This window comes from Artibeus jamaicensis, unplaced genomic scaffold (assembly GCF_021234435.1).
Source record: "Artibeus jamaicensis isolate MK-2021 breed Jamaican fruit bat unplaced genomic scaffold, CSHL_Jam_final contig_482, whole genome shotgun sequence".
NCBI classification, from domain to species: domain Eukaryota; kingdom Metazoa; phylum Chordata; class Mammalia; order Chiroptera; family Phyllostomidae; genus Artibeus; species Artibeus jamaicensis.
Genome location: NW_026521857.1, coordinates 1,379,637 through 1,406,731, shown reverse-complemented (window position 1 = coordinate 1,406,731; position 27,095 = coordinate 1,379,637). Strand labels below are relative to the sequence as shown.

Genomic DNA, 27,095 nt, shown 5'->3' with positions numbered 1-27,095 from the left:
GAGAGAAAGACAACTAATTTTCCCTTTCATACATTTTGTTTCACTTGCTACAGTAAGTATATGTTACTTCTGCAAGAGGAAACCACAAAAAAAAAAGATATGAGAAACTTAAAGTTGGCACATGAAAAAGACAATTGAGGGGAGAGACAGATAATCTGTCTGAAATACCCACTGGGGGACACAAATACGGGGCTTCATTTGTTCTGTTGAATGATTAGACATTGGAAAGAATTAAGACATATGCAAGGGACAGTAGCTTGTTTGCTGACACTGTCCACGTTTCTGTAACATGCTTAAATTTTCATTCATTAGCATGGAAACAAACTGAGATCAAACATGCCAGCTGCTCAGCAGGGCCTATAATTAGGCATGACTACCTCCTTCCACCTGTCATTGTCCTACTTCTTATAGTACTGAGACTCAAAACTTAAATGCAAAACGAAACTCCCAGATAACAGAGCAAGTACTGGCATTCCAGTTTTGCTTTGCAGGACATCTCTTCTTCAGCCCCATAAATCTAAAGGCCAAGTTTTTAATAACAATGGAATTTACTCATTTTTTTTAAGGCCTAAAAATCAAGCCTTTGGAATTTAAGAAGATTGGAAGATTAATAGTTTCTTTTTTTTTTTCATCTCTAAATTGACTTTAATATAGTGGATGGACACTTTGAAAAGATAGCCAAGGGGTATAAGAGGGTGTGGATCAACCTAAACCTCTGAGCAATGGAGAGATTCAACTCTGTTAACTAGCTTGTGAGTGGTCCTGGGAGTTTGTCACTCCTCTCTCCCAGCCTTCCTATCTCCCCTTGCCATGTCTATGGAGAGGGTGGGCAAGGAAAGTGTAAGACTCAAGGTATTACAAATGGCTGCTCTCAGCACTCCTGGTGAAAGTGTAAAGAAAAGAGAAGTCATTGGTTCTTAGGGTATGAAATTTTTTCCTTATTTTACATTTTTATAATGTCTCTAAAACTGTGATCTATTTTTTGCTATGTTTCCTTTTTTATCTTAGAGAACTTTGATTGAAAACAAACCTAATGCTATTTTTGTCGTTTATTTTCCAGTTTGTATTTTTGTCATTCTGGATCCTCTTTCTCTATGATCGAGAACTTGTTTTCCCTAAGCAACTAGATGATATTGTTCCAGTGTGGATGAATCATGCAATGGTGAGTGAGGGAAAAATTTAGTGCCTATAGAAAGGCAATAACCTCTGTACTGAACTCTAAAGTGCCTTATTTATGTTTCCAAACTTTTCCTGAACCCCCAACATTCTGCTCATTCCTCCCTCTGCATCCTGTCACTATTTATTTAAAGGGCTCATTGAGGATATAAAATGAATAAATACTAGTACTGTAATTACAGTCAATGAGAGCACAGGGGATGACCAGGCAAGACCTTGCCAAGTTGCTCATGAAGTCATTGAAAAGACATGCAACCATAAGGGCAGGCAACTTCTTGGCAGCTGCAGTTGTGACAGAGAAATGACTTCAGCACGTAACATGTAATGAAAATTCTGGTCTAGAAATGGAATTAAGCAAGCTTTAAAAAAATCCACCCCCAACATCTAGAGAATATCTCAGAGCTCAGCAGCAGCTTCTTAGCTAACACGGGATTATTCATCTCAAGTGGAATGATTATTTACATATTCTATGAATGCATTCCTGTTTATTTTTATTCATGCACTTTTTTTTATCCTCACCCAAGGATATATTTATTGATTTTAGAGAGAGAGGAAGGCTGGGAGGGAGGGAAGGAGAGAAACAGAAACATCACTTTGAGAGGGAAATATCTATCAGTTTCTTCCCATGTGCACCCCAACCCAGGACCAAACCAACAACCTAGCTATGTGCCCTGACTAGGCATCATACCTACAACTTTTTGGTGTATAGGAACAGTACTCTAACCAACTAAACTGCAACATCTAGGGCCATGCACTTATTTTTAAAGGGCTAAATAGTAAACATAACCTGTTGTGAAATATATTCAGGTTACTAGCATCTGAATACCAGTAATAGCCACCTGGACAAGCAGCATGGCTTCAAGGCTGCGCGGGTCTTGGATGAAAGACAGGCCTGAGTCATGGGCACTATCTGCATGAAGAAATCATTCAGTGTCCTAGCTTTGTTGCTTCACACTTACAGATGTAGTTCCACATGAGTCATGAATTCAGAGTGAGGTTTCAGAGTGTGTGAAGCAAATGACATTTAAAAACCAGGGGAATCAAAAGGCAGTAGCATTGTCAAGTCTTCCTGAGATCACAGACTTTATTTGACCCTTCCATTGTCTCAACACGCATGATTACCAGTCAGGAAAAGCAGCTCAGTCCACCGACTGTCCCTCCAACATGCCTCACCCCCCAGTAAAAATGTACCTTCAGTTTAAATATGTGCTCAGTGAGATTAGTGATTACTGAGATATCCAAGTTCTAGTCTAATTCAGAGTTCAGCACCAAAAACTATTATGTTCAATAAGTCTTACCTTTCAGAGAGCTCCTCCTACTACCTTCTTTTTGTCTGACCACCTCTTCCAAGGGAAGTCTGCCCACCTTTCTAATTCCAATTAGTATTAATCTGAGACAACTATTAAGGGACATTACTTTTTTTTCATGGTACTTTATTGAGCATGTTCCTCAAATATGGGCTCATGTAACTCGAACAATTCAGATAACTATAATCCTGATTTATACAAATTAGGAAAAAAGTTCAGAGAAGTTAAGTGGTTTGCCTGGGGCCACAGAGCTAATAGGTGGGACACTAGGATTCAAATCCAAGGCTGATTCTGCTCTCCCTTGTTCTTTGCTACAGTAAGTGCAGGACTGTAGTCTGATCTTATTTTGTAATTCACCAGGCAATCAAAAGACTGCTTGGTTAACATAAAGTGAGAATTTTCACTTAAAACATCCAGAATCCCCATTTGTATGTTAATAAGCTAAAACATGACTTAAGAAAATTAAGTGATTTGGGACAACTGACTGAGCTAGATGTTACTAAAAAAAAAAAAAGAAAGAAAGGCAGAATCTTTCTTTTTTTAAAAATATATTTTATTGATTATGCCATTACAGTCCTTCTATTCCCCCCTTCATTTCCCTCCACCCTGCACACCCCCCCACTGTTCCCCCCCTTTAGTTTATGACCACATGTCTCAAGTTCTTTAGATTCTATGTCTCCCCTACTACTCTTGCTCTCCCCCTATCTATTTTCTACCTACCATCTATGCTACTTATTTTCTGTACCTTCTCCCCCCTTCTCCTCCCACTCCCCTGTTGCTAACCCTCCATGTGATCTTCATTTCTATGGTTCTGCTCCTGATCTAGCTATCCCAGAATCTTTCATTTGTGTCTTTTATTTGGGGCTGACCACATACATCACACCTTTTCCAGGCTTTGAGAGCTCATCTAGTAGTTTTCCTGCAACTGTTACAAGTTTCCTAGGTCTTTATGGTTCCATTTTCCAGATGGAAGTAAGATTAGATTTCTTCCAAATACTTGTTTTGGTGATGCCCAGCATCTGTGATCTTGTTAAACAGCCACACAGATTTTTAGTAATTGTAAAACAAGATAGCTGTACAAGGTACACCAGATCCAAGAACAAAGACAATACTGTACAATAGAGATCCTAAAATGTTTTTGTGCCTTCACAACCTGGTTTTTTTCTCTGCTTCTAGTCCTTTGGTCAATCAAGTAATCTGAATCTCTTCAAGAGAAGGGACTAGGGTCAAAAGAGATGGGACAATAGTGACAAAGAAAAGAGGAGGTGGCAACCTGTCTTCAGTCAGACATTGACTGATTCTGTTTGTTTACATGGACAAAATCCCAACAGAGCCATTTCTAGGGGACAATGTTGGCATCAGCAAGGCCAGCTCTGTGGTCTTCTCCAGACTTTCAGGCTTCCTGTTGGTGTTTGCTCCAAGTCCAGTGTCCTCATGACTGCATCTCACTCCTGTCTCCAGATTGTGTCCCTTATACTGGACATTTTCTATCCTCACTATTAAATTCTTCTGGCCTGTTGTGTCAAGGGATGCTTTCTGATAATTTCTTAAACACTGGCATAAAAAAATATGGAAATGGCTGTTACTGGGTCAATTTGCTAACACTTTCTACATTAACACTGTCCTTCCATGATAACCCAAAGGAATGACTACCCAGTAACCACCACTGTGGCAGCCAGAGTGACAATGGGCAGTCAGGACAGACATCTGGTACTAGTTGCCTACACATACTTGGGGTTGGCCCTGCTCTTAAAGAGGATTGCTTTCTGTACTGCTCCTTTTCTCTTCCACAATTTAAGAATTATTGGCTACATATTCAGTGTCATAATTTCCTGAAAGTTTCCTTCATTTCACAAAAGATTTATATTTGCTATTTTAGCCTTAGCTTTGAAATATCTTACCTATTGCCATTTGTGATGATGCCCTGAGCTTTATGAGTAGTATCTGTCATATTAAGAAATACCATTGTCCCCCTTGACAGAGAGCAATTCTAAAACTTTCATGATTTATCAAGTCTTTGGAATCTGGAACTCTCCAGTGCAAGCTTTCTAGCTCACTGGAGATTTGTTGTTGAAATAGGACAACTCAAAGCTGACTTTTATCTTAATGGACATTTTTCTACCTTTGTTTTGTATTCAAACCAAATAGTAACATCGGTGAAACATTTGCATCAACCATGGACAAGCTGCCTTCACTGGTGCCCTAACACTCCCATTTGAGCTGGCTGCCTTTTTTATTTCAAGTCAATCAACCTGATGTTTTACTGCTAAACAGTTCTCTAGTCTTCATGACAAAATGGGAAAGTACAGCAAAGTATTCTCCACCTTTTCCAGAAAAAATTAGCTCCTCAGGTCTTATCTAAATGACTACTAAAGATAGAATCAGAGCAGATGATTTAAATAGCAGGAAGAGGACCCAGTAACTGAGGACACTATCAGATGGTAACCAGAAGGGAGCTGGGGAACTTATTTCTCAGAAGATCAACCTAAATTGTTCAGGTTTCCCCAAAATAGGGGTAAAATATATCAGAGAACCCCCCACAAACCTCCTCTATATTAGAAAATAATACATGATAATGAAGAATGTGATGCAACTACTTTGTAAACTATCAAGAACTGCATAAATATGTCACTGTCGTATAAAACTCTCAATCCATGAACAGAGTTTTAGAACTGAAAAAACTTCATTGATATTAATAGAGGACTACTAACAATTTGCTCTTAAGAATCAAGCCCTACGTTGGCTCTATAAATTGGAAAAACATACCAAATACAGCTACTTTGTTATTTAATGTGTCGCTTTATCACTGGAAGAAATAATTATTAAGTACCTACTGTGTGCGTAGCACCATGATTGATATTTGACAAGGGTTTTGATTTCTAGCACCCTAAATCTGGGTGAACCTAGTATATACACACAACATTGAAGCAATAAGATAACAGTTAATACTAATATAAGGCATTGATATAGGTGGTGGCATGCAGTGGTGTGTGGTTACTGCCAAATGAAAGACGTGGACAGGGAACACTTCATGCCCCTTGTGTTCTGACCTGGATGTGACCAACTTGTGGGTCATGACTGAACAATGTGAAAGGCCTTAGACTTCTCTCCAGGATGTAGTGGGGCATCAAAATGACAAAGGAGTGAAACTCTAGCCCTTCCAGTTTCTTTCTCACCCATAGTGTGCAAGATGCTATCTATCATTAAATTCAGGCCCAATCTTAGATTTTTTGTCTCTCACCTTGATGTGAAATTGTTGGGCAGCTAAATAGAGTTAGGTGAGTCCTGATGAGTAGAGAAGGCCAACTGCAGGCATATCAGTGCTAACTGGCCACCTTTTGTCCACCAACATTACAAAGTCCTTCTGCACACCTTCCTGGTTTTTCAACCCAGCCCTTCATCTGGACAGAGGAGACTCACGACTGAGATAACTGTGACTAGCTCAGTTGTTTTCAACCTTCACAGAGTAGACCCCTCTGTGAACCTAAGGAAATCTATGGACCATTTCCCAAAGAAACACAAATACCCATAACATTTTGTGCACTATTTTAGAAGGTTTATGGACCCTCAAAATTCTATTTATGGGACTCAGATTAAGATCTCCTGGTATAACTGAGCATGTACTTGAAAAGAGAACCCCCAAATTATTGCTTATTCTGAGTTCATATAAAAAAGACAAAATCAAGAACACTCATTTTTCAAAGTCATTATTATGTGTTCAGTGATGTTTTCAATTTAATGGGGTGATAAGAGAAGCATGAGGCATAGTTCCTAACCTCAAAAAGTTTAAGTTACAACTATTATCTATTTAATTGTATATATAAATATATATAATTTGTATATTTACATATTTATATAAATATACATAGTTTATATATAGAATTAGATAGATAATGGTTGTAATTTAAGCTTTTTTATATGTGTGTGTGTGTGTGTATATATATATATATATATATGTCCCCCCACACAAATGACCTTTTAACTTGTTAAAGGTAGAGGCTGTGTTATGCAGAAACTTCAGGAGAACATTTGGACAGTTCAAAAGCAAAAATAACCCCCCCTAGTATTAATCTCTGAAAGTCCATGTCTGAAAAGAAAGAAGAACCTACTCAGGATCCCCATGGGGGACTCTACTTCCCGTCCACTTCTGTTTCCTCATGACATAAGCCATGAACCAGAGTTTGTTCTTCTGATACAATGCCCCAGCCCCTATCACTCATAGGATGGTAAGCGAGATCTTTCAGAGGATACTTAAAGCATGGTTCCAATTTAATGGAAACCATGCAGCTCTTGTACAGTGAGGTGGCTAGAAAGTAAACCCCCACATAGTATCTTTGTGAGCCACACTTTTATTGACACAATTTTTTATAAAGTATTATCTTACCATAGGCAATCTGCTTATTTTATATATATATATATGCATACATATTTTAATATAATATATTATCTTATTTATAGAGTGCTTACTATACCAGACTGTGCTATAAGAGCTGAGGATGCAGAAATAAACATAACCCTCCCCCCAATCTGTCTTTGTGCAGGACACATGCATTCTGTTGGGGAAGATAGCAATAAATATGTAAACAATAAATAAATAATAAAATGTGCAGGTGTTCACAGTGGTAAGTTTAATAGGGTGCAGGGCAGTCAGGGTGGTCAGGGAATCCCTCTATGATGAACTAATATTTAAACAGAAATTTGGAAAATGTGAAGGAGGTACCACAGGAAGATCTGGCAAAAGGAGGGCTCAGCTAGATAGAAGAGCAAGGACAAAGACCCTGAGAGGGAATGCCAGCATCTTTAGGAAAAAGCAAGAAGGCCAGTGTGGCTTGTTCAGGCTGAGCTGAATAAAGAGAAGAACTAGGACTATTGCCAGGGTTTGAATTATGCCTCACAGGATTTATAAGGAATTAGGATTTTATTCTGAGTATGATGGGGAAGGACATCTTTTCAGGGAGGCCTTATCTTGTGGGGGAGCACTTACAATGTTTAAACTACATAAACTATATAAAGTCTGAGGAATAGGCCTTAGTTGTCCCTTCCCAACACATTACATATAACATATACAAAATAGTGGTTAGGGCTATATAAATTCTTACTTTATTTCAGTATCTATCTATCTATAATCTATCTATCATCTATCTATGTATCATCTCTATCATCTATCTACATTGCATTTTATTATTTATCTTGCTTGCATTTCAAGAGCATTACATTCACTACTCACTAAGAGGGGCACAGTGGAGGTGTGGTGGGGGAGTAGGGAGTAAAGGCCAGTTAGGAGGTGCTTGCTAAGTGCAGGAGGGGATGAAGGTTGAGTTAGTGGCCTGGGAGGGGTGGTGATAAGATTTTTAGCTTAAGATACAGGGAAGGAGTAAGGATAGAGATGCTAGGAGAGGTCAAAGAAGAGGATGCTAGGAGGAAATTGATTCCAAGGTGCCTGAGACAACAAAACCTAGGAATCTGGGCATATAAGCCTAAGGGATAGTTCTGGGTTGGTGAGATAAATTTGGTTGTCTTCATCAAAAGGATTGTTTTTAAAGTCAGGTAAGATCGCCTAGAGAGTAAGAATGGTTAGAAACTATACCTCAGGACTTGGCCTTAGAACTTCTAGTACTTGGGAGGAAAAGCAGGAGAATTCAGCAAAGAAGATTTAGAAGATTTCTCCTAACCAATGAGTTAGGAGAAAACCCAGTGCAGTTTAGTCTCCTGGAAGTCAAATATAAAATCTTTCAAGAAAGAGGAAGTATTTTATGTGAGAAGCTGCTGAGAGGCTAGGCAGGGTGACATTGTAAGATGACTTGAGTTAAGATTTTTCCATTGGATTTGGCACTATTGAGCTTTCTGGTATGAGAGCAGTTTAATAGAGTGGTAGAGAAACATAGAGTCTGTATGTACTCGTTTCTTTTGCTACAGTAACAAAGTAAAATAACCTTAATGTCTTAAACAAGATAAATCTTTTAACTCACAGTTCTGGAGGTCTACAGTTCAAAAATGTGTCTTATGAGATAAAATCAAGGTGTCAGCAGAGCTGCATTCCTTCTAGTGACTCTAGAGGAGACTTCGTTCCCTTGCCTTTTCCACCTACAGTTACCTACATTCCTTAATCCATGGCTTCTTCCTCCCAAATTTGTTGTACCATTAAATTCTAAAACGTTCCCTAGTATTTTCTACTCTAGACCAGGTCCACATTAGAAAGAGAAACTATGGCTGCCGCCAATGACCAGGAAGTGGTATTGGTAAAGAACTTGTCATGTGACCTGCAGGAGGTAGAGATCCACTAAGTGAGTCAATCAATGATGGATGTATGAATGGTGTGCCACTGGAAAGACCCTTTTTCGAAACATTGTTCCAAGGCTCCTGAGAAAGAATGAAAATAGGATCATTTGTAGCATATACATAATTACTTTGATATTTTTCCAGCTTTAATCACCTCAGTGTTATTTATGGATAATCTTCTTGGTTAAAACACGTTCTAGCCATCTCTTTATTTGTACCACTCACTTCTTACTCTAAGATAGGTTGGCTCCCCAGTGGCATTCACCTGGGAAATACTGAGAAGTTATATGAATGCTTAAAGCTCAGCAGTGAAATTAGAAGCTAAACTCAGATAAGGGAGCAGAATTAGTTAAGAACAGTCAAGGCATCTTGATCCTCAGGAAATCTTAAGATAAATAGAGGAGATGCTGATAATGAACTGCCAAAGGATTACCAATCCACTTAAGGTTTTATACAACTAGAACCAAGCATTCAGAGTGCCTGCTTTCTTAATCTCTTGAGAGCAAAAACCAAAATGGTGAAAGCATATCTTCTTTTTTGGAAAATTCCAATTCAGAGAACTTTCAACATGTGCTGAAGAGTAACTAGCTTTTACAATTCCATTATCCAGTGAGTCTCTATCCACAGGCCACTTTTTAAATAGAATACCAGAAGAAAATATATCCCAATTTCAAAATCAAGGTCAAAGGTTTTTACTGATCAAAAAATGTGTCCTGTCTTCTAAGAATTTAGTAGGAATTTGAATAGTTGAAATCATTTGGTGCCCTTGAGGGTTTGCTAGTGAGTCTCCTCCCCTCCTGCATGATATAATTAATCCTCACTTCCATGGCAACTATGTGTAACACTACCAATAGGAAGAATGACTTTACACTGGAGAATAACCAGGATGGAGAAACTCATCACAGACGATCCTAAACCCCTCTGAAGTACTGAGGGAAAAAAAAAAAACAAAACACCTCAAATCTATGTGGACAGGAAAGAGCTGATCTCAGAACGGAAGTGAAAATACCCCAGAGCTGCTCAGTGAGTGGGTAGATGGGAGAGCCTTCACTGTCACATTTGATTGGACACCCCTTTGATCAGAGGGCAGCACAGAAGTGCCCCCGGTGTGCCTCTAGTTTCTACATAACACTCTGACAGCTGCAGAGCCCTGTCTTTGCCTTCAACGGGGAGCTGCTGACAGGCTTTCAACCAGCCCCCACATCTCTTTCCCTGGTCTCTTCATCTTCTCTGATGACAGCGATCTCATGCTTAAATGAGAATTCGAGATGTTCAAGTCCTCTACCTCCATCTCACCTTCAGGTCTTTGTGTTACCCACCATCTAGTAGACTATTCCTATGGGGCACTATCTGACCTTCTTGATGGTGACCCCACTTGCCCACAGATCACACACATGGATTTCTAACTCTTGGATGCTTTATGTCTAGTGTTTTGAATTCTGAGCCCTGCCCTTCATTTCCCTCTCCCAATCCAATGGCCACATTCATTTACACGGAGGTATTTGCTTTGCCAACTTCCTCCTAAATCTCACCAACTCTTCCAACCTACCATTATCCTTACTTACTAAGCAACTTTGTCCTCTATATCCTTCATGTACTTGCTAGATTCATCCATTTTCTCTAAAATTTTACACTAGAGCAAAACTAAAGCAAAGTAAGAAAAGACATACAGGCAAGAAAAAGCTCTTTGACTAGGGAGCTCATGCCTGCTGAAGTGTGTGCCACAGAAATGACTGTCAGAGTGTGTGGGAGTGTGAGTAAAAGGTTTGTTCCAAGAGGGGATCCTGTTTCTGCACTTGGTGCTTTACACTGAGTGCCAAGTATATACAGCCTTTTAACAGGCACTGACATCAAAAAGTACCCTGTATGCCACTAAAGAGCATCACCATTAACATAAAAATCTATAAGCATGTTGATTCATACTCCATGTATCCACTCAAAGAATCAGCCATCTAATTGTGGATGTTTCAAACAGAATAAAAACCTGATGTTAAATACCAGGCCTACAATCTGGGGCAATATGTCTGAGCCATTGCTTGAAAATGCTGTTTTTGCTGTTGTCTTAAGAACATATGGCTATAACAGACAACAATGTGCTAATATTTCCATTTCTTATCCATTTCATGCTTGACAATAAATATTCTTTTGTAGTGATGATTGGCAGAGATACTAAAATACCTAACCTATCAAATAGTATTTAATAAAAGTCTTTTGTCTACAATCAGCTCAGGGAGTTTAGTTTAAGGCTTATATGTAGGAACAGTTTAATTAATATGCATACTTTTACTGACATATTTTAAAATACTAACCTAATAATGTCAGAATTAGTAGCATGAAAATATGAGGATCACAGAAATTGTAAGCCTCACATAAAAGGTGCTTAAGAAGTACTTATTGAATATTTGACAACTGAAATACTGAGTTGCATATCCAATGGAAGTGACGTTTAACCTTGGTGGCTTTTTTTTTGAGGTGATAACTCTTAGAGTATGGTGCAGACAATGCAAGACATCTCCAAGTACAGGTAATTGAGAAATGAACCATCTGTGAAAAATATTCTATCTTCACAAATGTCCTTTCACATCTTAAGGTTTTTTCAGGGCTACAAAATTGAAAGAAATAAATTATTAGGAAGACAGGTGCTAGAGCTTGATTCTAAAAAGTCAGATTGGGTGAATGAAAGCAAAATTTCTTAGCTTTTTGTCTAAGTTGAAGAAATGATAATCTCAGGTGATTTCTACAAGTTAATTTTTAATTTCATGAAAAGAATTGATTTCAGTACCAGAAAAACCTCAATTCTGGCCCCATTTCTTTCATTATCTTGCTATCTGATTTTGGAAAAGTTAATAGACCTCTCTGGGTAGTGGGTTCCTTAAAATGGATTTGTTAGTTCTTAATTCTCAGAATGTTATTGGGAGCAAAGAAAATAGTATGTATGCAACATGTAGTGCTATCAGTGATACATAATGACCTTTGCCAAATTGCTGTCAACTTGAAATTACTATCACCCTTTCTTCATTCTCCTCTGTGTAGTGCAAAGGAACCACACACGGCTCCCAGAATCCCTTTCTGCATGTGGTTCCAGGTGATAGTCAGCCAATGAGAGGCATTCTCATAAGGTGTGACTGGAACAGAAGAATCCATTGTTCTCTAGTGGCAGGTGAGAATAGTTGGATGGGAAAATTCAGACACAGGGTTAGCAGTGGCTACCACCAAACACCTAGGAATCACTTTGTACTACAAGTTGTTGAGGTCAATGGTGGCATTCCCAGAGACTTGAGGTTTGCTGCAGCTTTTTTGCCAGCTCCCTGGAATCATCCCCTTACAGCAGAAGTTTCCTCACTTTTATTGCCCTACTCTTTCCAACAGCTAGCTGCCTAAGCTCTAAAATCTTCTTCCTCAGAATGCTTTGATGGACTTCTGTGTTCTTGATGCACTTGTGACTGATACATGACCATACATTTCCTGCTCCTTTCAAATCATGTCCACGAACCTTAAAAAAGGAAGCAGAATTCTGAGTGACTTTGTTTCAGGCTGTAAAGTGGACCAGTAGCCTGAAACAAACACACAACCATCACAAGGCGCCTGCAATGTTGCTGTAAGAAATTTCTAGAACTATTTTTAAATATTTGACTTATTGACAAGAAAGTAATGGAAATTCCCCAAAACTGAAAGAAAATAGGAGAGTATCTAACAAAGAGAGTGAGGTATAGGCAATATTTAAGGAGACGATCACTGATTGTTTCCTGGACTTTATGAAAAATTAATCCTCTGATTCAAAAGGTGCCCCTCAAAATACCACCCAGGACAAAGGCCAGACATGTAGCCACTTGTATGATACTACATACATTTATTCAAAAAGAAGATCCAAGAAGGTGCCAGTCTGGGATCCAGTCTTTTGAACTGCTTCCTCTATGAGAAGATGAGTTTTCCCAAAAAGAAGTTACTGTTAGACTGATAGCTGATTTTTCAATGGCAGTAAAGAAGCCAAGAGATGATTGAATAATAGCTTCAAAGTATTAAAGAAAAAAACTGCCAACCTATGTACTACCAGAAAGTATATGAACATATTTTCAGACACACAAAAACAGACTATCACCCACAGACCCTCAGCCATGGGAAATGCTGAAGGACGTACTTCAAAAAGATCTCACAAGGGAAGGCCAAGATATCAAAAGCAGTGGCAAGCAATTTGCTCAACTTATGGTTACTTAGAAAAGGAATACATTAAAATACTGAACATAAATGGAGTGTATGAAATTAAGGCATTCTAAAGTCTCCCTAGGTTGCTGGTGGGGAGAAGCTAGGGATAATGACATATTAGCCATTACCAAATTAAATAAATATGTTATAATGCCTAAAATAACCACATAGAAATGGAGTGTACTGCTTCTATATTAGTGGAAGAGGAAAAGCTGAATGGGGAAGAAAAACTAATGAGAATTTGAATCCACAATCAGAGGCTGTTCTAAAGAGTAGAGAAAAGCATTTGAACAGGCCCTCGTGTGGGCCAGTCCATGAATACAGAAAGGCCTTTGTGCAGGATTAAGTTACCTTTCCTTAGAAGTATTTCTACTGTTCTTGAAGGTGCAAAGCTCTAAATTATTTAATAACCTCTAATTGGGCTATTCCAGTTAATCATGTAGTTAGACGTGTAAGGCAGGTAGCAATATAGGAAAGTCAGGAAATATTTGAGAGGAAAATGCAAAGATTCTAAAGTACTCATTTCAAAGGGGTAGACATAAACAAAGAGAACTAATGATCAGGTATTCCATTTTGTTTATCCCTTTATTCCAGATGAGAGCCCTATTTCCTAAGATTTATCCCATAGGCTGCTATTGAGTAATACTGAATCATGATTACAGATGAATTTGGTGAAGTGTTCTCTTTTCTAATCCTGGCAGCTGTCTCTGGTGGGGAAGCCTTTAGAGTTTTCTGGCAATTATGAAAAGGCTCTTGATCGTAAAGTGATCTCTCAAGGTGATCAAATTGCTTGCCTTCCATGATTGGTAATGTAGCAATTAAGCACAAGTTTGTATTCCTTTGTTAATGTATAATTAAAGTTTCAAGGTTGGGTTTTAGAGTCCCCAGGATTGCTTGATTTGCTCTCTGGTTAATGTCAACATAGGAGTTCTGAACACAAATCTACAGAGCGGTCTGGGCCTACTGGTTAGGGAAAGTGTGAACCCCAGGTCCTAACTCTGAACTGGGATTTCCCCCGTTGAGAGATTTAACCAGTAACCAAACATTCAACTCTCCCTGAAGATACCTAATGACCCAAGGAGACTTTGTTAACAGAGGTGGTGCTCCCCACCCCTCACCCCCCAATTTGCCACTCCCTTGGGTTCTGGTAAATGGTATTGAATTGTCTCTTAAACTTAGAGCTTCACTAGAAGCTGGATGGCAGCTTGCTGCTAGGTCACTTTTCTGGGACTTACTGTCTGGCATCCAGCCTTTTGAACTGCCTCCTCTATGAGGAGATGAAAGGAAAGATATGAAAAAGCAAATGGCTTCTTTCTGCCCCCTGAGGCAGAGGTGAACCTCAAGTTATAACTTCATTTTCCTGAGCCCTGCCCTGACTGTCACCAGGATTTGGGGGGCAGAGGGGTGGTTGTGGGGTTGACTAATTAGTTTCCTTCAGGACAGAGACATTGCCATTCACACCACATGAAAAAGAATGTATGTCTCTCTGGATGGAACAGAGGCCAAGAGCATTGCCCCAGAGCTATATGTTTTATCTATACTTGTTCTGCTCATTCCTCTTACTCTGCTTACCAGTTGTTCCCATTATTGCAAATCCATGGCTTTTGTCCCCCCCACCCCATCTTACTTAACTCTCAGCAGCATTCATCACCATAGACACCTTCCTCTTTGAAACTCTGATTTTCATCTCTATTGATGTCACACCAACTAGTTTTCCTCCAACCTCAGTCTCTCCTTGTGTCCTCTACTTGCCCTCTAAATGGTGGTTTTCTTCCAAGCTTGTCCTGGGCCACGTGCTTTGCTGGTACTCTTTTCCCAGTAGTGCAAATCCATCCCCATGGATTTAATTCTATCAGAGTGCTGAGTCTCTAGCTCAGATCTCCTCTGAGTTCAAGACTTGCATCTCTGTCTGTCTACCTGACATTGCTGTATCAGCCTATCTCTGAGTCAACTTGTCCAGAAGTAGACATGTAATACTCACTATCAAGTTGTCCTGGGCTCCTTCTTAGGAAAAGAAGTTACCATTCTCCCGATTGCTCAAGACAGAAATCAGCATTGACCTTGCTACCTCTCTCCATCCCACCACCCTTATATTCAATCTGTTAGCTAATCTTGTCCCTTCTACCTCCAAAGTACATAGCAAATCTGTTCACTTTCTAGTTCCATTGCTAATACTTGGTGTCTACCTTCACTTTCTCCACACACCAGTAAACTGGTCTCCCTGCTTCCATTCTCAACCTTCTCCATACAGCAACAAAGTATAGTTGAACAACTGTACTTTGGTCCCTAAACAACTTGGATTTGAACTGCATGAAGCCACTTATACACAGATTTTTTTTTTCAGTCAGTCCATGGTTGGGAGTTCATGAGTGCAGAGGGCTGACCATATGCATTGGGCATAAACAAATTTTGATGTCTACAGGGATCTGAGAACTACTCCCCCATAGACACCAAAGGACAATGAAGTTATTGGGTTGTCAAAAGTTACATGCGAACTTTTGACTGTGCGGTGTTGGGGCGTTAGCATCCCTAACTCCTGTGTTACTCAAGGTTCAACTGTAAATTGGAAAAGAATTCCCCTTCTTATTACTCTATAGTATTAAAGAACAACCAGCTTAAGAATGACCTCCTCACATTGGCCTTCCCTGATTACTTTATTTAATGTTCCTCCACTTGTCTTCTGATGCATAGACTTGTTCGTATCCTTCAGAGCAACATGACATAATTGGTATTTGTGTAGTTTTTTTAAATATATTTTTAAAAGATTTTATTTATTTATCTTTGAGAGAGGAAGAGGAGGAGAGAAACATCAATGTGTGGTTGCCTTTTGTGCATCCCCTGCTAGAAACTGACCTGCAGGGAACCAGCCTGCAACCCAGGCATGTGCCCTGACTGGGAATCGAACCTCGATCATGTGGTTCGCAGGCCCGTGCTTAATCCACTGAGCTATGCCATCCAGGGCAGTTTTTTGCTTGTTTAAAAAAAAAATCTTGCTGATTAGACCACAAGGACTGCAAGGACAGGGACTGTGTTTTTTTGCCATTTAATCCCCAACCTAACACAGACTGGCATGGGGTAGGAACTTACTAAAAATTGCTGCAAAGAAGAGGTCTTTATCTCTTATTACTCAGGTAGTTTCTCTGTGCCCTTAACTGATTCCAGAGTTCCTCATTAGGAGTAGAGTGGGGTGCGCTGGGGCCAGGAGACATTGAAGACAGAGAGAAAACCTTTAGTAGTCATGCCTTAGAATCTGTGGCTGACATTATATGCTTTGATATTTTGAGGTGTTCTTTTGTAGGGAAAGTTATAAGTGAGGAAATTTCAGAGAGGAAGTATTGGTCCCTTGAAACATCTATAAGGTTTTTAGTTGTTATATCAAAAATGATGTATTAGTGACTGATTTATGTTGAAAAAGATGCAGTCTTCAACTATGTTGAAATAGTTGCACATATTTTGTTAAAGAAGAGATGATGTTTGTTCTGATTTTGACTGTGGCTCAAAGGTGGATGCTCTTCGGTAGAACCATTTCCAGGCTTACACTTTCCTGTTACCACCATTCTTAGAACTAATTAGGTAACTAGGTACTCATGTAACCAAAGAGAGTTCTAAAAAGCCATAAATCGAGGAAGAAAGGTGGCAAAGACAAAGGAAGAATAAAGACACGGCCTCAGAGGTAACCAGATGAAAGAAAGGTAGTCAAAGGAACCAGTTTAAAACAGTAGCTTTTTTTTTTTTACTGTTCAAGTACAGTTGTCTGCATTTTTCCCCCTGCGAATTCCCCCAACCCCAGCCATCCCCACCTCCCCTGCCAATCCCACTCCCCTTGGTACTGTCCGTGTGTCATTTATAGTTGTTCCTGAAAACCCTTCCCCCCCCACTATCCCCTCCTACTTCCCCTTTGGTGACTGTCAATTTGTTTTTAATTTCAATGTCTCTGGTTATATTGTGCTTACTTGCTTGTTTTGTTGATTGCATTCCACTTAAAGGTGAGATCACTTTTTATCACTGTGAAGTATATGGAAGGTCGATTTTCCCCATCCTCTTCATTGCTGGTCTAGAACTGACCCTGAGAGATAATATCCAACCCAGGGTTCCTACTGATGGACAAAGAAGCTAGTAATGGGTTCATCAGTGTATGTATGTGAAAACTGTATCTGTTGTAGGTGGAAATCAAGCTCTTCATGGGATTGCAAGGAAATCTTTCCAATAATCCATGCATGGGAGATTGTGATGTGTCAAGGTTTATTCGGGCAGAAATAGGCTCCTGGGTTTCCAGTGTCTCATTTCCTTCTATCCTAAATGGAAAAAGTCCAACTGTGTCTTCAGCAAGGCCAAAACAAAGGCCAGTGTCCAGAGTTTCTGCTTCATACTAAAGCTTAGTCCTTTGGAACCCACACAGTCTGCCACAGCAGCTGCTAGACCCATATGGTCATGTGCTTTGGGGAGAGAGACAACACATGAACACATGGAGGTGCGTGCAGGTCACTGAATGAGAAGGAGAGAGAGAGCTTCTTTGTTCTTCTGAGATTATAACCAAGAGCTTTTTCAAAATAACCAATCAACTTCCCAAGTGTTCATGGGCTTTGGATGTTTCCACATCCACTAGTCCAGCACCTCCCCCTGTGCCCTGCAACAATCTAGTACCAGAGTAGGGAAGGGAGGAGTGTTAATCCCCTTGGCAGAGCAATGATGACCCCTGGGGTGTGAAGCTGTCACTTCCTGGTGAAGCAAATAGGTTCATGTGCTCCAGTTTACTAAACTCAATGTCTAATTCCCTTTGCTCTCTTTTTTATTAATAACTAGTTAACCTCCCACAGTAACAAGTCGAGAAACATGGAACGCCACAAATATTTGGTGACTGCCATGGAACCTAACATTTTAACAGTTAAGTAGTAATCAAGAGTTTTCTTATTGAGGGCAGAATAAAAAAAGCCTCATAAAAGCAGGGGAAATTTCAGCATTTCACTTCCCTCAGTAGGAACAGAATACCAGTGAAAATTCACATTTGAAAGCTAAAAACAAAACAAAAACTTTTGTGCTCCCCACCCACCCCGAGTTTGGAAACAGAAAAGTGCATCATTTCAGAAAGGTATTCTGAAGGGCTCTCTTGCTATGGATTGGTTGGGAATAGAAGCTTGTGTGTTTTTGGTGTCTCTGTAAACACATCTAGGAACTCATAAAAGCCACAATTTACTATCCTGTAGTGAGAAGGAATTTTGTGACCTTTTAAGAAATTTTGTTGTTTTTCTCAAGAAGACTAGGAGAAGGAAGTGAGCCAAATTTCTTGGCAATGGGAAGATTGTTTCAATGCCATAGGCTTGCATTGCCAGAAGTGTAGAGGGCTCTGTGCAAGCCAACTTGTCATCAACTTGTCCTGCATGTAAGTTCCTAAATTTTATAATTACAAACTTGTCTAGATTTCCACCCACCCTTAGGTTTTGTGGAACGGATGGCAATTGTAGCCATGGAGACATATCTGTGTTGACCTCCAAGCTTCCAGGGGCTCCAAGGTCCAAGTCTAAGAGTACTATGAGCAGGGAGTTGAAATCCAAATTTGTAGAGGACTGCACAGGAACATGCGGTGTCATTCTGGAAGGAAGAACAAGCAATTTTGGACACAAGGAGCAAATTCCTGTGTGCTTACCACAGTGTTCTTGTTTCTAAAACTGGGTGATGCGGGGAGTGGTACTCACATCTTAATACATTTCCTTGACAATGGACCATATTTTTCTCAAAAGACTCTCTTTATTCTTTACCTTACCTCCATATTTTGATTGCTCCTTGTCAATTATATGTGCAAGAGTTCTTCTTTGCTCTTTGCTCGTCCCTTAAATGAGGGATTCTCAACTGGGATTCATTTTATTCTCTAGGGGTCACTTGGCATTATCTGGAGACAGTTTTGATAGTCCCAGCTGGGGGTGGGTGGGTGCTCCTGATCTCCAGTAATTAGAGGCAAAGGTGCTGATAAATATCCTACAATACACAGGCAGCTCCTACGACAAAGAATGATCTATTCTACAACATCAGTAGTGTGGAAACTGAGAAACTCTGGATTAACTATTGCTTTTCCACAGTGTTTGCTCCAAGATCCCTGTTTTTAAACTCATACTCTTAGGGCCATCTCATCTATTGCCACTAAAAAAAAGCCAACACTCTTTTGGCTCCTAAATATTTTCTCCAGCTAAATTTCTCTTCTGAGCACCAAACTCTTGCCTATCATCCTACTTGGCATCTTCAGTTTCATGTCCAACAGACAGCCTTTCTGTTGCTTTGTTCTCAGCAAGAAAATAAAGTTTGTAGTTGAAAAAGTAGTCTAATATATAGTTATCTACTTTTAATAAAGGGAAATTTTTTGTTGTTGTCAAGTTTCTTCATATTTTTTGTATGGCATTAATTTTTAAAAATATATTTGATTATGGACTTCCGCCAAGATGGAGGTATAGGTGGATGTGCCGTGCCTTCTCACACAACCAAGTTTAGGGACAACTAAATATTAGCATCAGAAAACACAACCAGAACACAAAAAATTGAACTTTTCGGAAGTCCGTTAACAACAAATTCTTCAGCCCGACCGGTAAGGGGCGAAACCGGCATCTGGTGAGGGGTTGCACAGGAGGACTGGGTCGGGCCCGGGCGCGGAATCCAGACGCGTGAATCCAGACGCACGAATCCAGACGCACGGGTTCCAAACGCAGGATTGGACCTAGTGAGCGACCAAGCAACCCACCAGGTGAGCGACCGCAGAGGAGACAGTGGGGAGGCGGTGCTGCGTGTTGACTGCGGTCGCCTACTTGCGCGCGAGGGAGTGGGCGGTTGGACCAGCCGCTGCGGTAGAGGGCGCCGCCATTACCCCGCTCTGACCACGCCTCCACATACAGCGTCACAACCCAGCGACCTGAGAGTCCAAGGCGCCGCTTCTCACATTTAAAGGGCCAGAACAAACCAAAAATGTCGCAAGAAGACCTCAAAGCCCCAGAGATAAATCTAAGCGACGAAGAAATAGCAAAACTCTCAGACGCACAGTTTAAAACACTGGTCATCAGGATCCTCATAGATCTGGTTGATTATAGCCACAAATTAGAGAAACATATGAAGGCTAAACTAATGGAAATGAATGGAATTCCACAGGAAACCAATAGAGATGAAAAGGAAACTGAGACTCAAATCAATGGAGTGGACCAGAAGAAAGCAAATAATGGCCAAACAGAAAAGAGTCAAGGAGAAAGAATTCAAAGAAATGAGGAGAGTCTTAGGAACCTCCAGGACATCTTTAAACGCTCCAGTATCCGAATTATAGGGGTACCAGAAGGGGGAAAGGCACAGCCACCAGTGGAAAACTTATTTGAACAAATAATAAAAGAAAATTTCCCCAATCTGGCAAAGGAAATAGACTTCCAAGAAATCCAAGAAGCTCAGAGAGTACCAAAAAAGTTGGACTCAAGAAGAAACACACCAAGGCACATCATAATTACATTAGCCAAAATTAAAATGAAGGAGAGAATCCTAGAAGCAGCAAGAGCTAAGGGGACAATCACCTACAAAGGAGTCCCCATCAGACTGTCAGCAGATTTCTCAAAAGAGACCTTACAGGCAAGAAGGGGCTGGAAAGAAATATTCCAAGTCATGAAATCTAAAGACCTACAACCAAGATTGCTCTATCCAGCAAAACTTTCATTTAGAATGGAAGGACAGATAAGGTGCTTCTCAGATAAGATCAAATTCAAGGACTTCATCATCACCAAGCCCTTATTATATGAAATGTTAAAGGGACTTATCTAAGAAAAAGAAGTTAAAGAAACATGAACAGTGAATGGACAACAAGCTCATAGTTATTAAGAACCACACCTAAAACGAAAGCAAACTAAAAGGACAGCTAGATCAGGAGTGGAAACATAGAAATGAAGATCTCAAGGAGGGTTAGCAACAGGGGAGTGGGAGGAGGAGAAGGGGGGAGAAGGTACAGAAAATAAGTAGCATAGACAGTAGATAGAAAATAGATGGGGGGGGCAAGAATAGCATGGGAAATATAGAACCTAAAGGACTTGAGACACATGGACATAAACTAAAGGGGGTAATGGTGGAGAGGGGGGGCAGGGTGGAGGGGAATGAAGGGGGGAATAGAACAACTGTAACAGCATAATCAATTTAAAAAAATAAATAAATAAAAAATATATATTTGATTATGCTATTACAGTTTCATTTTTCTCCCCTTTACTCTCCTTCACCCTGCACAGCCCCTCCAACCTGCATTCCCCTGTTCCTTAGTTTATGCCCATGGGTTCTACATGTAAGTTCTTAGACTTCAACATTTCTTATATTATTCTTAACCTCCCCCTGTCTGTTTTGTACCTACTTATTCCCTGTACCTTTTTTATGATACTTATTCCCTGTACCTTTTCGCCTGTCATTTGAAATGACAGCTTTACTGAATAGAGCAATCTTGGACATAGGTCCTCGCCTTTCATGGCTTCAAATACTTCTTTCCAGCCCCTTCCTTCCTGTAAGGTCTCTTTTAAGAAATCAGCTGAAAGTCTATGAGAACTCTTTTGTAGGTAATTGTCTCCTTTTCTCTTGCTGCTTTTAAGATTCTCTCCTTATCTTTAATCTTGGGTAACTTAATGATGATGTGCTTCTTTGGGTCCAACTTCTTTGGGACCCTCTGAGTTTCCTGGATTTCCTGGAAGTCCATTTCCTTTGCCAGATTAGGAAAGTTTTCCTTCACTATGTTTTCAAGTAAATTTTCAATTTCTTGGTCTTCCTCTTTTTCTTCTGGCATCCCTGTGATTCTTATGTTGGAACATTTAAGGTTGTCCTAAAGGTTCCTAAGCCTCTCCTCATTGTTTTGAATTCTTGTTTCTTCATTCTGTTCTGGATGAATGTTTCTTTCTTCCTTCTGGTCCACACCATTAAGTTGAGTCCTGGTTTCCTTCCTGTCGCTGTTGGTTCCCTGTACATTTTCCTTTATTTTATTTTGCATTGCCTTCACTCCTTCCTCTATTTTGGGACCATATTCAACCATTTCTGTGAACATCCTGATTACCAGTGTTTTGAACTCTGCATCTGGTAGGTTGGTTATCTCTTCATTGCTTAGGTGTTTTATTTCTGGAGCTTTGATCTGTTCTTTCATTTGGGGCATATTTTTTTTTTGTCTCGGTATACCTGTTAATTAGTAAGGGGTGGAGCCTTAGGTATTCAAAGGGCGGGCAGGGCAGCCCAGATTGCTGTGTTGTGGCACTCTATGTGGGGGAGGGGTCTGAGAGGGAACCATGCTGCTTGTTCTGTTCTCCAATGCTTTCAGTCACTTCCTCTGCTACCCATAAGCAAATTGGGCCCTCCAAGTGCTGATTCACGGGTGGATGGATTTGTGTACATTCTAGGACTCTGTGGGTCTTTCCAGTGAACTCTCCTGTGAGACTGGGAGTTTCTCCTGTCGCCTCAATACCCACAGGTTTTTCCAGTCAGAGGTTTTGAGGCCTTTTTTCCCTTTGCTGAAACCCTGGGTTATATGGTTTGTCTTGCTCCTCAGTTGTTCCTCCTGGTTTATCTGCACACAAATGTGAAACCACCCTGTTTTCCAGCGGCTGCTTTGCTACAAGTCTTCTTCACCCAGCTGCTGGTCTACACCCCTCCTACTGATCTGGATGAATGTTTCTTGTTTAATTCCTTGGTTGTCAGACTTCCATACAGTTTGATTTTCTGGCAGTTCTGGTTGTTTTTTGTTTTTAAATTTGTTGTTGTCTTTCTTTTGGTTGTGTGAGGAGGCAAAGTGTATCTACCTAAACCTCCATCTATGTTCTCAAGTTTAAATATCAATAAAGGGGAAGTACAACTAACTTTTATTTTGAAAGAACAAAACACAACTTAGTGACACTCTATAAGATACTGAGACACAGTTTTATATGACACAAAAGCTGTTAAAGAGAAACCCCTAAGTATTTTAGGTCAGAAAGATTTTTACCTAGTGAGTTAAAGAAAAGTCAGTCTTTGCATTAAACGAGAAGTTGTGCTTTTTCATTGTGGACTCCAAGGGCTCGACCCAGGGTCACCTGTTGTTGTTTATCACTTTCAGAGGCTCCACTATATAATGCTTTCAAACTAGCCTAGCTCTAGTTCTGCAGGGCTACAATACACATATAAGTTAAAATTTTTTATTTTTTTGAGTTCCAAGACCATATGTTACATACTTTTTAATTGCCTGATATGCCGAAACATAACTGCTTTTCATAAGATATTTAATGGATATTGAGTGAGGGCATTTCCCAAGCATACTTCTCTTTTTCTTTTACCTCTAGTCCCACCACCAGCCCTTTCATCCTCTTCTGTTAAGACCCCCACGGTGATCTCATGGGCCCCTCATGGAGCCTGACATATATATAGACTAACTCTAAATCAGCCAATTACTTGCATTTGGGAATACCATCAGTGAGTAACTGTCATTCTAGCACAACAGCGGGAGAGTCCCTTCAGGAGCACCCTGATGGATTAGCAAAGGAAGGCTAGAAGCAGGAAGGATAAAGTGTGGAAACGGGTTTGTCATGGGATCAGTCATGCAAGGAATTTGGAACTTTGCCCCAGAGCTTGTGCTTACAGGATGCTTTCCTAAAATACTGTTATCTCCCAGGGAAACCAGCTGCCTACACATTCTGAGTCCTTTATGCACATCATGGTAAAATATCTGAGAGGAAGGGAGAGTGCCCTAAGAGATGGTGGCTCTAAAGCAAGAACAAATCCCCATGCTTCCCAAACTTTCTCTTTCTTGAAAAGAACAGTCTTCTTCCTCCAACTTGGAGCAGCTTTCTAAAGAGCTGCCCATCTGTCTCTGTCTTAAAAACAAGTCTCCATGTGTGCTATGTGGAGCCAGGCACAGAAGCATAGAGGAAGGACAAATTACAGATTAATACAGAGGAGGGGTATAAGAAGATATTGAGCACAAACTGGAGGATTTCTATCTGGCCCAATTTTGGAATGGAGGGCCAGAGGCCAGTGAGCCCCAAGATCAACAAAAAACAGCCTCTGTTGCCTGCATATCTTCCAGCTTCTGCAGGGTTGCCAACTCCTTAATGGTGACACCCCTTTATTGAGTCTACAATTTTATTACCATGATGTGGGCACCCAGGGTCTGTTCCCAGAAGTCACATTTTCTTGCAAGTTTCTCTATGACACACAGCAATCATTTTTCAGGATTTGGGGTGCAATCTATAGCCAATTCAAAGGGTAAAGATGACCAGCCTAAAGTGGGACTGGTTTTGGGATCCTGCTGCTATGGACACAGCCCAGTGCGCAACTGCCATGTCAGTTGAATCTGGACTGTGGCTGTTGTCTTCTCATACCAGGACACTGGATTGTCTTCACAGGCTGTGAAGAAGAACGCTCCCTTCTTCTCCTTCTTTCCCTTCTACCCCAGTCCATTGTTTTCTTTATTCATTCATTAATGCCACAGTTACTAAGTGACCAGTGTAGGTTGAGCATCATGCTAGTCACTGGAGGTAAAATGGTGACAGCCTTAAGCTTTGAGTTGTTTCTGTCTCTAAGGAAGGTTTGTCCAATATAAGGTGACTGCAATAATGTGATGCTGTGAAGGGAATTAGCACAGGGGGGTCCAGCCATGCCAGGGAAGGGGACTGGAGTCTTCAGATTCTACCCCGGAGTCAATGATATCTAGGCTGAGTCCTGCAAGGTAAGAAGAAGGTGTGAGGGCTGAGAGAAGAGAGGTATAAGTGTGCGATGTATCAGTGGTGACAGAGGGAACTATGGGTGGAATGCAGAGTAATCAGAAGGTAAGGACAGGGTGAAGGCTGTAGGTGGGGTGCTGGGCATGAAAGTAAGACAGGACAGTTTAGTAGATCATGAGGGACTTTGTAAGCCATGTCAAGGCTTAATCCTGCTTTGAAATACAAAGGTTTAAATGAAGAAAATCAGTCAAAAAGCATTTTTAAATCTGAAGGGGAGGGAAGTCCTGAAAAAGGAGAGGAGAACTTTGACTTCAAATTGCTTGTAATTTAATTTAGAATAGAAGAAAAATATGTGAAACTACAGCATAAAAAATAACACTGACTATAATTAAGCAATGAAGAGTCTAGAATGGACCAAAAGAGCTATGAGAAGGATAGATATGTGATGTGGCTGTGATGTGGATGTAGCATGGGCACCAGAGGTAGCAGAAAGAGCCAGGTGCTCAGCTCCAAGAGGCAGGATGATTTTCCTGATGAGAGTCCTTATCTGCAATAAAAGGGCACCAACACTACCACTGACTCTCTGAATTCCTCCATGTATTCAGATCTCTGTGTTATCAACGGTATAATACCTACACTTTTGGCTCTAAAAACAGAATAAAATACTGGCTGTTGTCTGACTCATAATTGGAACAAAAACAAATAAAAACACTCATGAAGGAAGTAGTATTTCTGGAGTCCTTCCACTGCTCTGATGATCAAAAAGCTACATAATTATACAATATTATCTCCTTACTGGCAGAATCCCCTTTAAGAAATTGTGTTTTATTTTTCTGTCTTGAAATTTTTATCAGTTTATGGGAACCAGACCTCTATTTTTGCTATGGGGACACATAGCACTGCCTACTATGACTTACTGTCCCTTAACTAGAATTCAATAGCAAAAATTTATTTGATTAATTAGGTCTAATTAGTAGTCGAAAAAAATAGTTGTCTTTAAAAAATGGTGTACATTTCATCTCTCTCTTTTTTTAATTCTGGATGTCTGGAAAGGTATTGATAAATTTGAATCTCAGTAGTAGTGGAGCAGCAAGCCTGTGGTTGGTGAATTTGTGTTTCAGTATTATCCTGGGTCCTGACTTTCTTTTGTATCTTCTCATGCTTTGGGTTGTAAGGCGTCTCAAAGGTGGGTCTGGTTGGGAGAGATGAATTAAAGAATTAGTAAGAGAAGAAAGGAATTCTGGGGAAAGAAATGGAATGAAGCACAAGGATAATGAAAAAAAACTAGTTGGAGTTGAAAGGAAGGAGCTCATTGAGATACTGTGGAAAATGGCAGAGAGATGAGCTTACCGAGGGGGTATAAGCAGGGGACTGAGGCAGCAGGGAACGAGAGAAGGTCTTTGAGCAACATGAAACTTGTTCCAGGAACGTTGGTCAAATTGCAACATTGAGTATGTATTATACCAAAATAGGGGAAAACTGGGCAGGTGATGCTGGGAAAATTAAGAATAGGCAGTTATAAGAGGAATTTGAGGGGGAAAGTGAATCACATTTGGATATGAGAAGTAAAGGAATGAGTCAGTGATTACAGCAGGTGTGTAAGGGTGTTATTATTGCCAGAAAGAGCTAAATTAGAGAGAGGGATTTGAGTGCTTTTGAAAGGGAGGGAGAGAGGAGGAAAACAGGAAGAGGCAGATGCACTCCTGATTGTAGGGTCCTGAGATCCCAGATCTTTCTATTGTCTTTCCTGTAACTGAGTAGCATTTACACAGGCACTTCATCACCAGGCTGGGCACCGTCAAAGCCAACTAGGCTTTGTCTGACTTTCCAGACAGAAGAATGCTACTTTGAGATTTTGGCAAGATTACATATTAACCCATAGGAAAACAGTGTAGGAAGTAAAAAAATCACTTGGAAACTGTACTTAGAAGATTCAGAAAGTTATCATTTAACCACCTGTTTAATTCACACACAAGTTCATGAATAATGGCAGTCTTTTCTTCTTTGCCCAATGGAGCATTCATTTCTCTTTCCAGGTCAGTAAAGACTATTTGTATTTCTTCAAACATTTTACTATGAAACAATTTAAAAGAAATTTACAGTGAACACTTGCATTACCCACCACTTAGGTTCTACTATTAATAGTTTACTATATTAGTTGTATGCATCTATCCATCTGTCAACTCATTTTAATTTGGTTCATTTCAGAGTAAACTGTGAACATTACTACTCTGCTGTAAATAAAACTACTGGTTTTTAATTTCTGTTTTTGAATTTTTAGCAGGCTGGGCTGTCAGCTCACCTATATATAGATGATGTGGCTCTTCCTGTGGGTGGTTTATCTTCGCAGTCCCTCTTACCCAGGCATTTGAACATTGACTCTTTAACTATAGTGGTGCTTAGCCTATTCACTTGAGTTCCTAGAACGAGGAAAAGGGTGTTTTTACAAATCCAATTA

General features: G+C 40.1%; 1 protein-coding gene across 3 annotated transcripts in view; it reads left to right on the top strand.

Moving 5' to 3' along the window:
• The window catches only part of ADTRP (androgen dependent TFPI regulating protein), a 98,695-nt gene that overhangs the window by 45,883 nt on the left and 25,717 nt on the right, over positions 1-27,095 (top strand). For all 3 annotated transcript variants that reach the window (XM_037152915.2, XM_037152914.2, XM_037152913.2), the window contains exon 4: positions 1,061-1,162. In XM_037152915.2, coding sequence (XP_037008810.2) covers positions 1,061-1,162 — 102 coding nt within the window. The remainder of the gene's footprint in view (positions 1-1,060; positions 1,163-27,095) is intronic.